General features: G+C 44.2%; 1 protein-coding gene across 6 annotated transcripts in view; it reads right to left on the bottom strand.

Moving 5' to 3' along the window:
- Nucleotides 1–12,705, bottom strand: part of LOC119971244 (BTG3 associated nuclear protein) — a 253,758-nt gene that overhangs the window by 108,906 nt on the left and 132,147 nt on the right. For 3 of the 6 annotated variants that reach the window (XR_005461788.1, XM_038806518.1, XM_038806521.1), the window contains 2 exons: nt 9,854–9,925; nt 688–732 (listed from right to left, as the gene is read on the bottom strand). Coding sequence is in view for 3 of the 6 variants with exons in the window: in XM_038806518.1 (XP_038662446.1) it covers nt 688–732; nt 9,854–9,925 (117 nt within the window). In the remaining 3 variants the exon portion in view is untranslated. Of the gene's footprint in view, nt 1–687; nt 733–9,853; nt 9,943–12,705 lie in introns of all 6 variants that reach the window. The other 3 variants (XR_005461786.1, XR_005461787.1, XM_038806519.1) reach the window with 2 other exon arrangements.

Below are 12,705 nucleotides of genomic sequence, written 5' to 3' on the forward strand. Positions count from 1 at the left end.
CGGATTTTCATAACTACATTTTTGACAAAATGGAAGGGAACAACCTTTACATAAGTATTTACAATAATAGCATTTATAAAAATTGTAACACAACTGTAAATCGATTAGTTTCCTTAGATGTTTCAGACAAATGTTTCTGTTCAGAACTAAATTTTTATAGAACATTATAGAGCTAAGCAAAAGGAAATGCAGCAAAAATGTCATGTGGACAATTAAACTTAATGCCCAAAGTAATTTGCAAGGATTGGCATTTTAAAATAACTTTTAAAATACCTACATTTTCCTTGAAAATTAGGTTTAGTGTGGGATAATATAATGACTGCAAAATCAATTCATCCTGCGCATATGTTGTGTTATATTTTATTTGGTAACTGAGGTACTTCATTAAAAGGATGCAATGTCAGCAGAAATAAGTCTTGAAATCATTTCAAAAGTAATATTTGAGGCTTATGATGATATGAATAAACATTACATTGATATGGCACTAACCATGATGATAATCTAATTTCCCTACTGAAAATTGCCTTTGTTTAATTACAGCCTTTCAAAAATAGCAGCAATACACCAAATTCACTGCAATGATATTAAAGGCCACTTAATTTGCCAGAAGTGCTGAAAAGTAGCAAATACCTGTGTGGGAATATTTGTCAAATAAGTAAATCAAATTGATCTCATAAAAGCACTCACCTGACCATCTTGACTAACGTGTACCTGGTGTATTTGAAGATTGCCCTGTTTGTAAAGAAATGTATAAAAAAATACATTACATCATTTAACAGTCTTTTCATCTTGCAGTTTACCCCATTCATCAGATTGATGTTTTCTCCTTCAGAAACTAATTTGAAGGTCCATTTGTTTAATGAATAAATGCATGAGGCAGCAAGTTAGTCTTTTAGAATAAGTGACAATGCATCCCTTGTGACCATTGTTGGACCAAACCAATGGTTGCATTTGGATTGAAATTAGCTCAGTAGATTCACCCTCCCCAGGTTTTAAGGCACTGGTATGATAACTGCAATCCAGTGCAGACAAGCTAACTGCCCAATTTCATCAATGAAATAAAAATAGTAAACATTGGAAGTACACAATAGGTCAATCAGCATCTGTAGAAGAAAGAATACGTTTTGGGCATATATCCTTCCCAGTTCCTTTTCAAGATTTTCTTTCCATCATGAAGTTCAGTAATGACCCTGACCTAAGCAAGGCATTTCTGAGATAAATTATAAATAATATTGTACTACTTCTGTAAGGTTCTGAAGGGCTAGCCATGGTGCCGTAGCCCAGCAAAGAGCCCATACATGGAAGAAAGAAAACTGATAAGGAAAACTGAAATTATGTTACGTAATTGGTACAACCCCATGCTGTCTTCTGGATGAATGCATCAACGAAGACAAGATCCAAGAATAAAATAGCACTTTATGTTCCTGAACATTCCAGAAACAGTAAAGTATAATCAGTAAAGGTGAAGAGGTAACATGATGCAGGTTTCAAACAGAGAACAAAATTGCAGTGGAGCAGTGGAGAATCGACTGAAGATGTTAAGATGAGAGAATCATCTAAATGATAATCGAGACAAATGGTTGCATAAAGTTCTATGGGTGCATAAAAAGGATTAGAAGACATCTTTTAATTAGTTGAATTGCTTCACAGTGTTCAAAATTTTTTAAAGTTTACTTGAAAGTTTGAAGAAACAGACACAAGCTAACACTGGTTGATGATATCTGGGCATTAACCTCGCAAACAGCGGTGTGGTTTTTGTACTTTATGAGTATGAGATTAACTATCTGTAATTCACCAAACAACAACTTGAAAATTGACCTTAAATTTAAGGGATTATTTAAAACTGCAATTTCTTGGAATTGTAAGCGTCAGCACAGGACTACTAAATTCAATGGAAAATGGTGTGAAGTTTTGATACAATACTGATGATTGTGAAGTGTGTGATAACACCTTTCAGAATAATGGTAATTTAGCATCCTGCATGGAATCCTGTCTTTCACTGTTTTACAAAAAGAAATGCTTGCACAAAAAGACTTGGGAGGAGCATCCTGTATTATGATGTGATATATGAAATATGGAAAACGTATCAATTTTTTCTTTTCCTTGGTCTTGAAATCCTGCCTGGAATTCTTTGGCTGTTCGCTAGCGGCAGGATTCTCTGGTTCCACTGGCAGTGCACCAACGCTTGTGGGTTTCCTGGCAGCGTAGGGTGGTTTCAATGGAAATTCCCATTGACAGCAGTGGGAATAGAGAATGCCCCCGCCACCGAATAGCGCACCACCTCCTGCTGCCGAGAAACAAGAGCCTGGGAGGTTGGAGAATACAGCCCACTGTGCATGTTATAACGTTTTACTCAAAAGAAAATAGGAGAATCTGTTAATGGTATGTTCATAGAAGCATAGAATTTACAGTGCAGAAGAAGGCCATTCGGCCCATCGAGTCCGGCCCTTGGAAAGAGCACCCTACCCAAACCCACAACTCCACCCTATCCCCGTAACCACACCTAACCTTCTTTGGACACTAAGGGCAATTTAGCATAGCCAATGCATCTAACATGCACATCTTTAGACTGTGGGAGGAAACCGAAGCACCCGGAAGAAACCCATGCAGACATGGGAAGAACGTGAAGACTCTGCACAGACAGTGACCCAACTCTGGGCAAGGTGGGCGAGGCACTCTGTGCTGTGAGCCTCACCAGGCAGACTGGCATGCAGTGCCGCAAGACGACTTCTTAGGACAGCTCGGGTGAGCCCCCACCTGTCCCCCTGGCATGACACCTGTCCCTCACTCTTCACATCACACCCCACTCCCACAGAGGCCAATCAAAACTCGCCTACCAACATCTTTTTAAAAATTCATTCACAGGAAGTGGCGTCGCTGGTTAGGACAGCATTTATTGCCCTTCAGAAAGTGGAGTTGTCATCTTGAACCACTGCAGTCCCTAAGGTGTAGGCACATCTGCTGTGCTATTAGGGAAGGAGTTCCGGGATTTGACCCAGCGACAGTGAAGAACAATGATATATTTCCAAGTCGGTGTGGTGGGTGGCTTGGAGTGCAACCTCCAGGTGGCGGGGCTTCCAGCTATCTGTTGCTCTGGTCTTTCTAGATGGTAATGGTCATGGGTTTGGAAGGTGCTACCTATGGGACCTTGGCGAGTCCCTGCAGTGTATTTTGTAGATGGTACACATGGCTGCCACTGTTACAGTCTGTGGTGGAGCGATTGAATATTTGTGGAAGAGTAACAATCAAGCGGGCTGCTTTGTCCTGGACGTTATAGAGATTCTCGAGTGTTGTTGGTGCTGCACACATCCAGGCAAGTGGAGAGTATTCCATTACACTCCTGACTTGCCTTGTAGATGGTGGACAGGCTTTTGGAGGGGCGGGGGCAGGAGGTGAATTATTCGCTTTAAGATTTCTAACCTTTGATCTGCTCTGGTAGCCACAGTATTAATCTGGCCAGTAAAGTTTAGTTTCTGATCAATGGTAACCCTCACGTGGTTGATTGTGGGGTATTCAGCGATGGCAATGCTATTGAATGTATGGTTAGATCCTCTCTTGTCGGAGATGGTCAATGCTTGGTACTTGTGTGGCACAAATGCAACTTGTCACATGTCAACTCAAGCCTGGATATTGTCCAGGTCGTACTGCATTTGGACATGGTCTGCTTCATTATCTGAGGAGTCCCGAATGGTGTTGAACATTGTGCAGTCATCCGCAAATATCCCCACTTCTGACTCTACGATGGAAGGGAGGTCATTGATAAAGCAGCTGAAGGTGGTTGGATCTAGGACACTTCCCGGAGGAACTCCTAGTGATGGCCTGGAGCTGAGATGATTGACCTCCAACTACCACAACCATCTTCCTTTGTGCCAGGTATGACTCAAATCAGCAGAAAGTCCCCCCACCCACTCCGATTCACATTGACTCCAGTTTTGCTAGGGCTCCTTGATGCCATACTCCATCAAATGCTGTCTTGATGTCAAGGGCAGTCACCCTGACCTCATCTGTGGCATGCAGCTTTTTTGTCTACGTTTGAACAAAGGCTGTAATGAGGTCAGGAGCAGAGTGATTCTGGGGGAACCCACTCTGAGCGTCTATGAGCTGGTTATTGCTAAGTGCCGCATGATAGCACTGTTGCTAACTTCTTCCATTATTTTGCCGACGATGGAGAGTAGACGGATAGGGCAGTACTTTTCTGAGTTGGATTTGTTCTGTTTCTTATGTACAGGACACACCTGGGCAATATTCCACATTGCCAGGTAGATGCCACGGTTGTAGTTGTATCAGAACAGCTTGGCTAGGGGTGTGGCAAGTTCAGAAGCTCAAGTCTTCAGTACTATTGCCGTAATATTGTCAGGACCCGTAGCCATTGCAGTATTCAGTGCCTTCAGCCGTTTCTTGATATCGTGTGAACTGAATTGTATTGGCTGAAGACTGGCATCTGTGATGTTGGGGCCTCCGGAGGGGACTGCAATGGATCATCCACTCAGCACTTCTTGCAAATGTTTCAGCCTTATCTTTTGCACAGTTATGCTGGGCTTTTCTATCACGGAAGATGGGGATATTTGTGGAGTCTCCTCCTCCAATGAGTTGTTTAATTGTCCACTACCAGTCATGGCTGTCGGCTGGATGTTGCAGGACTGCAGAGCGTAGATCTGACGCATTTGTTGTGGAATTGCTTTGCTGTCTATTACTTGCTGCTTATGCTGTTTGACACACAAGTAGTCCTGTGTTGCAGCTTCACCAGGTTGACACCTTCTTTTTGTAAAAGGTGTTTGTACTGGGTTTTCATATTTTGTATTTCGGAACTCGTATGATATATGTTACACTTTACACAATTACACCGACCAGGGAAAAAAAATTATACAAAATATTAAGAAAATGAGCAAGAAATAAAAGGAGGTAAAAAGAGAGGCAAATGTCAGTACAGATATTTATATATAATTGCCTTCTCTCCTGCTGTGCCTTTGAATGGCCTCTTTTGTTGCCATTCCCAGTTTGGCTTGGGCGCATATTTATAGATGTCTATCTATAGTTTTAGTCCCTTGTCCCTCTCGATTTCTTGGTGTGTCCTACCCCCACACTCCGCCCCTCCCCTTCTTTCTTTTCTATCTTCATCTCATGACTCACTTGTGTCTCCCCCTTTACTCTGTTGGTTGCTGGCTACAAACCTATCCTGGAACAAGTTGGTGAACGGCTTCTATGCCCTGTGGAAGCCCTCTTCCTATCCTTGGATGGCAAATTTTATTTTCTTCAATTTGATAAATTCCGCCAGGTTGGACAGCTAGTCTGCAACCATGGGTGATGCTGCTGATAGTCAGCCGAGCAGAATTCTCCTGCGGGCGATCAGGAAGGCAAAGGTTAGGGCGTCAGCCCCCCTCCCAACGAAGTATTCCGACCGCTCTGAGACCCTGAAGACTGCCACTTTTGGGCATGACTCCACCCTCACCACTCTGGACAGGGCCACACCTGCCCAGTACAAGGCAAATATGATTCATTATCCTCCAGAACATTTGCATACAGGTCATTACAGCACTATGTGGCTACAGATGAGGTATCTGTCATCCTACTTAAGGTGTCAGATATTTTGGCATTCAGAGTGTGCATGGCTGTAGTCATGCACTCATTAGAGGGCAAGGTTTAAAATTCTTATGGAGTTAGTTGCTCCGCCCATGCAATAAGATATCATGTTCGAGGTAGACTCCTCTATTCGCTCTTCAATTGTTGCCACCGAGTAGAAGGTCTGTCAGTACATAATGCTTCTCTGCTGCTCCTCAATGAGCATACTTCACTGGCACCTGGGGTACACTGTCTGTGTCCAGCTGAGCAGATCTTGGGCATGATTGAGCTCTCCAATGTGGATTCTTCACTGTTGTCCTTGGAGAACCAACTGCTCTTGTTCACATTTGAAATGTGATTACCAGGTATAAACCCAACCATCTATCTAACCAATTCCACCAAAGAGTGAATATCTGGTACATGGTAATGCTGAATCCTGTGCAAATGAACTCTCAGAACGAATCAGCTCCTCTGAGGACGCACCATTCACAGAATTCATGGATACACGTTGGATGCATGAAAGCCCTGCAGAGTGTACAGAAATTATTTCTGGCAAGGTAAAACTATGTTGCAAATTTTCATTACGAATATGATCATATTTCACTCATTACTGAAATTAAGTCAACGTAACTAAGAATTGCAGCATGGTAGCACAGTGGTTAGCACATTTGCTTCACAGACCCAGGGTCCCAGGTTTGATTCCCAGCTTGGGTCACTGTCTGTGCGGAGTCTGCATTTTCTCCTCGTGACGGCGTGGGTTTCCTCCGGCTCCGGTTTCCTTCCACAGTCCAAAGACGTGTGTGTTAGGTGGATTGGCCATGCTAAATTGCCCTTAGTGTCCAAAAAAGGTAGGTGGGTTACGGGTATAGGGTGGAGGTGTGGTCTTGAGAAGGGTGCTCTTTCCAAGGGCTGGTGCAGACTCGATGGACCGAATGGCCTCCTTCTGCATGAAATCTATGACATGTGGGTCGCTGAAATTCAATTGCATCTCCAGGTAGCTGTCAGGTTCTGGTCTCCAATGACCAGGGATGGTGAAATGTCACTAGCCTCTGCAGGTGTCAGCTGGGAAAACTGTGCAGGACTAGAAATAAAAACAAAAACGTTGGGAAATTTCAGATTTCCAGCATCCACAGTATTTTGATTTTGTATTACTGTGAAGGATCAGCTCTGGTATCGTCACTCTTCCTAGTGTTCTGTGCTCAAAATAAGTGGGGAAAGAATCACATACATTATTATTAAAGATACTACTGCTGGGCAGATAATCTAATAATAATAATAATCTTTATTGTCACAGGTAGGCTTACATGAACACATTACATTACTGTGAAAAGCCCCTAGTCACCACATTCTGGCGCCTGTTCGGGTACACAGAGGGAGAATTCAGAATGTCTAAATTACCTAACAGCACGTCTTTCAGGGCTTGTGGGAGGAAACCAGAGAACCCGGAAGAAACCCACGCAGACACAAGGAAAATGTACAGACTCTGCACAGTCAGTGACCCAAGCCGGGAATCTAACCCGGGACCTGGCACTGTGAAGTAGCAGTGCTAACCACTGTGCTACCACTTAGTGGATTCACTTTGATAAACTGTGGCACCCTTACATGCAGGTATGCATACTGAAGCACCAAATCAATATTGTTATATGCTATATTGCTATATTGTTTGTGCAGTGTTTTGCAGGAGGGTTTTCTGACACAGTATGTAGACAGGCCACAAGGGGCGATGCCACATTGGATTTGGTACTGGGTAATGATCCCGGCCAGGTGTTAGATTTAGATGTAGGTGAGCACTTTGGTGATAGTGATCACAATTCGGTTATGTTTACTTTAGCAATGGGCAGGGATAGGTATATACCGCAAGGCAAGAATTATAGCCGGGGGAAAGGCAATTATGATGCTATTCGGCAAGGTTTAGGATGTATAGGATGGGGAAGGAAACTACAGGGGATGGGTACAATCGAAATGTGGAGCTTTTTCAAGGAACAGCTACTGCGTGTCCTTGATAAGTATGTACCTGTCAGGCAGGGAGGAAGTTGTCGAGCAAGGGAACCGTGGTTTACTAAGGAAGCTGAAGCACTTGTCAAGAGGAAGAAGAAGGCTTATGTTAGGATGAGACACGAAGGCTCAGTTAGGGCACTTGAGAGTTACAAGTTAGCCAGGAAGGACCTAAAGGGAGAGTTAAGAAGAGCGAGGAGAGGACACGAAAAGCCGTTGCTGGACAGGATCAAGGAAAACCCCAAGGCTTTCTATAGGTATATCAGGAACAAAAGAATGACTAGAGTAAGATTAGGGCCAATCAAGGATAGTAGTGGAAAGTTGTGTGTGGAATCAGAGGAGATAGGGGAAGCGTTAAATGGATATTTTTCGTCAGTGTTTACACTGGAGAAAGACAATGTTGTCGAGGAGAATACTCAGGTTCAGTCGACCAGGCTAGATGGAATTGAGGTTCACAAGGAGGAGGTGTTAGCAATTTTGGAAAGTGTAAAAATAGATAAGTCCCCTGGGCCAGATGGGATTTATCCTAGGATTCTCTGGGAAGCCAGGGAGGAGATTGCAGAGCCTTTATCCTTGATCTTTATGTCGTCTTTGTCGACAGGAATAGTGCCGGTAGACTGGAGGATAGCAAATGTTGTCCCTTTGTTCAAGAAGGGGAGTAGAGACAACCCTGGTAATTATAGACCTGTGAGCCTTACTTCGGTTGTGGGTAAAATGTTGGAAAAGGTTATAAGAGATAGGGTTTATAATCATCTTGAAAAGAATAAGTTGATTAGCGATAGTCAACACGGTTTTGTGAAGAGTAGGTCATGCCTCACAAACCTTATTGAGTTTTTTAAGAAGGTGACCAAACAGGTGGATGAGGGTAAAGCGGTTGATGTGGTGTATATGGATTTCAGTAAGGCGTTTGATAAGGTTCCCCACGGTAGGCTACTGCAGAAAATAAGGAAGTATGGGATTGAAGGTGATTTAGCGGTTTGGATCAGTAATTGGCTAGCTGAAAGAAGACAGGGTGGTGGTTGATGGCAAATGTTCATCCTGGAGTTCAGTTACTAGTGGTGTACCGCAAGGATCTGTTTTGGGGCCACTGCTGTTTGTCATTTTTATAAATGACCTGGAAGAGGGTGTAGAAGGATGGGTTAGTAAATTTGCAGATGACAGGAAGGTCAGTGGAGTTGTGGATAGTGCTGAAGGATGTTATAGGATACAGAGGGACATAGATAAGCTGCAGAGCTGGGCTGAGAGGTGGCAGATGGAGTTTAATGCGGAAAAGTGTGAGGTGGTTCACTTTGGAAGGAGTAACAGGAATGCAGAGTACTGGGCTAATGAAAGATTCTTGGTAGTGTAGATGAACAGAGAGGTCTCGGCATCCAGGTACATAAATCCCTGAAAGTTGCCACCCAGGTTAATAGGGCTGTTAAGAAGGCATATGGTGTGCTAGCCTTTATCAGTAGGGGGATTGAGTTTCAGAGCCACAAAGTCATGCTGCAGCTGTACATAACTCTGGTGCGGCCGCTCCTGGAGTACTGCATGCAGTTCTGGTCACCACATTATAGGAAGGATGTGGAAGCTTTGGAAAGGGTTCAGAGGAGATTTACTAGGATGTTGCCTGGAATGGAGGGTCGGTCTTACGAGGAAAGGCTCAGGGATTTGAGGTTGGTTTTGTTAGAGAGGAGAAGGCTGAGAGGTGACTTAATAGAGACATATAAGATAGTCAGAGGGTTAGATAGGGTGGACAGTGAGAGTCTTTTTCCTCGGATGGTGATGACCAACACGAGGGGACATAGCTTTAAATTGAGGGATGGTAGATATAGGACAGATGTCAGAGGTAGTTTCTTTACTCAGAGAGTAGTAGGAGTGTGGAATGCTCTGCCTGCAACAGTAGTAGACTCGCAAGCGTTAAGGGCATTTAAGTGGTCACTGGATAGACATATGGATGAAAATGGAATAGTGTAGGTCAGATAGGCTTCAGATGGTTTCACATGTCGGCGCAACATCGAGGGCCGAAGGGCCCGTACTGCGCTGTAATGTTCTATGTTCTATATTTGGATTGTTAAACTGTAAACATCTGAGCCAAATAGTACATTGGCTACTCAATTTTTTAATTTATTGCAATGTTGATGTTGTATGTTGAATATTGACATGGAAATATATGCATCTAGGTAATCCTGAAGGACGTCACCTAAACCACTTTCATAAAATAAGTTTAGTGCATCTACAAGTGGCATTAATTTTGTCACAGATTCATGCTCATGAAGGGTGATCAGGAAATCGAACTTGAGCACTATTTTGACCTTACCTCACTATCCTGAGTAATTTGTACTTGTTCTCCTTGTGGTACCTGTGCGATATGCAGATGTCCCTGCACAGCCAGTAGGCAGAAAAGGCATGGAGAAGGAAGAAAGAAAAATATTATTAACTGAAACAAATCCAAGAATCTAAAGGGCTTGCTTGCAAATAATTTAGATTAAGTTAGATAGAATTTCCTGCTATTTAACCTCACTGGCATATAGACATGGGTATTAAATAAATGCTTGCGTTAGAGTGTTCAGTGGAAAATTGCAGTCATATGCTTCTGCTAAGCACTTTTAGCTTAACCATAGCTAATATTTACCTACAGACAGCCAAGCTTTCCCAATTCCCCCTGTTCAACAGCCAAACTTCCTGACTTCCTTCCGCTCGAAAGCCAAGTTTCCCAACTTCCTCCCACTCGATAGCCAAGCTTCCTGTCCTCTTTCCACTTGACAAGCTTTCCAACCTCATTCTACTTGACAGCGGACCATTCCCACCTTCTTCCGCTTGCTATCCCTCTCATGAGCACTTGATGGTGAGAATTCAGGAAAGGGTCATCACGCGAAAGGAGATTAGGTAGCTTGGCTGCCGAGTAGGAGGTCAGGAATGGCTGATGTCAAGCGGGAAGAGGTCAGGAAGCTTAACCGTCAAGCAACGAGGATGGGAACGGTCGCCATCAAGTAGGTGCTGATGAGGAAGGGCCGCCAGCGATTGAGAGGAGATTGGGAAGCTTAGCCACTGAGGGACATGGTTGTGAAGTGCTCCCGTCAAAAGGGTGGACGTCAGAAAGCTTAGGCATGGAGCAGGAGGCGGTCAAGAAGTGCCACCATCAAGTGAGAGGAAGGCAGAAAGCTTGGTCACCAAGCAAGGAGGTTGGAAAGGGCCGCCACCTCTGATGGGTCCTGTCAATGGGACAGACCCAGGACGGTTCTGGGAGGTTTGAATTCCTGAGTGTAACTATGTCAGATTGTTATTGGACTAGTTTGTGACATAGCTCCCCCAATTTTAGCACAACTCTCCAGACGTTAGTAAGGAGAACGTTTCAGGGTTGACAGGGCTGGGTCTGCTGTTGTCGTTTCCGGTATCTAGGTTGGTACCAGCCTGCCGAACAGGTGCCGGAATGTGGCGACTCGGGGCTTTTCACAGTAACTTCATTGAAGTCTACTCATGACAATAAGCGATTATATGATACGGGATGGTGAATTTGGTTTCATTCCTTTTGGACGCTGTAGAAGTTTGATACAAGTGAATGGCATGCTGGTGGTTTCAGAGAGGAATTAAGAGTCAACCACTTTGCTCTTCTGGAATCATATGTAGGCCATACCAGATAAGGATGGTAGATTTCCTTTTCTAAAGGACATTAATGATCAAGATGTTTTGTGGTCACTGTTACTGAGACCAGCTTTTAATTCCAGATTTTATTAATTGAATTTAAACTACACCAACTGCCATGGTGAGATTTGGACTTGTGCCCCCAGAGCATTTCCAATATTAAAACGGTGACTGCATTCCGGCCCCAAAAGGTCATGATGTGCAGCTGAGTACTGTCCTCCCCCCCCCCCCCCCCCGTTTCTTGCAATTCCTGTATCATGGAGGAACCAACTGCTCTGAGCTCAGTGGACGGGATTCTTCGGCGACTGGAATTTCCCGCCCAAGGTCAACTGACCTTTACATGGTTTCCGGCCCATCCGTGGCGATCTTGCGGCAAGCGCTGCCGAAGAATCCAGCCCAGTGTTTCCAAGCTTAAGGGGCAGTCACTGCAGAGCATCAAGGAGCCTGAGAGATCCCTAGATCATACATTCCAGGGGGTTGCCACTCCACAGGCAGCAAGAAATCACGATAGCAAATGGATGGTCATTCAGAAAAGCAAGAAAAGGCAAGAAGTGAAGGAGTTTTCAGATTGTGTGCCACTTCCAAATCTGTACTCAACACTGGAGAATGCAGAGTCAAATAGTTCAAACCCGACCATAGCATCAAAGGACCAAAACACTGCATGTTAGGGTACGGCAAAGCATGCAAATGCAGTCATTACAGGAGATTCCATCATTAATGGGACATACAGACATTTCTGCAACCATCATCATAAGTTTCACTTGCTGTGTTGCTTCCCTAATACCAGGCTAAAAGGTCATTACAGAGAAGGTGCAGGGGAAGGGATGGAGTCAGAAGCTGTGAAAAAAGTCAGGACCACTGACATAGGGAGTGCAAGATATTGATTTTGGTTAGACTTTCAGGAACAAGGGAAGAAGTTAAAAAGTAGGACCTTGGAGGTAGCAATCTCTGTATTGTTCTCTGTGTAACTTGCCAGGAAGAGTAGAAATTGGAAGATTGGGCAGAACAATGCACAGCTTCAGGGTCCCAGGTTCAATTCCCGGCTTGGGTCACTGTCTGTGCGGAGTCTGCACATTCTCCCCGTGTGTGCGTGGGTTTCCTCCGGGTGCTCCGGTTTCCTCCCACAGTCTAAAGATGTGGTTAGGTGGATTGGCCATGCTAAAATTGCCCTTAGTCCAAAATTGCCCTTAGTGTTGGTGGGGTTACTGGATTATGGGGATAGGGTGGGGGGTGTGGGCTTGGGTAGGGTGCTCTCTCCAAGAGCCGATGCAGTTGGGCCGAATGGCCTCCTTCTGCACTGTAAATTCTATGATTCTATGATGCAGAGTGAGGACTTCAGATTTTTGGGCATTGGGACCAGTTCTGGTGCAAGAGGCACCTATTCATAGAACATACAGTGCAGAAGGAGGCTATTCAGCCATCGAGTTTGCACCGACCCATCTAAGCCCTCACTTCCCCCCTATCCCCGTAACCCAATAACCCCTCCTAACCTTTTTGGTTACTAAGGGCAATTTATCATAGCCAATC

The sequence above is a fragment of the Scyliorhinus canicula genome, chromosome 9 (genome assembly GCF_902713615.1).
Source record: "Scyliorhinus canicula chromosome 9, sScyCan1.1, whole genome shotgun sequence".
Classification (NCBI taxonomy): domain Eukaryota; kingdom Metazoa; phylum Chordata; class Chondrichthyes; order Carcharhiniformes; family Scyliorhinidae; genus Scyliorhinus; species Scyliorhinus canicula.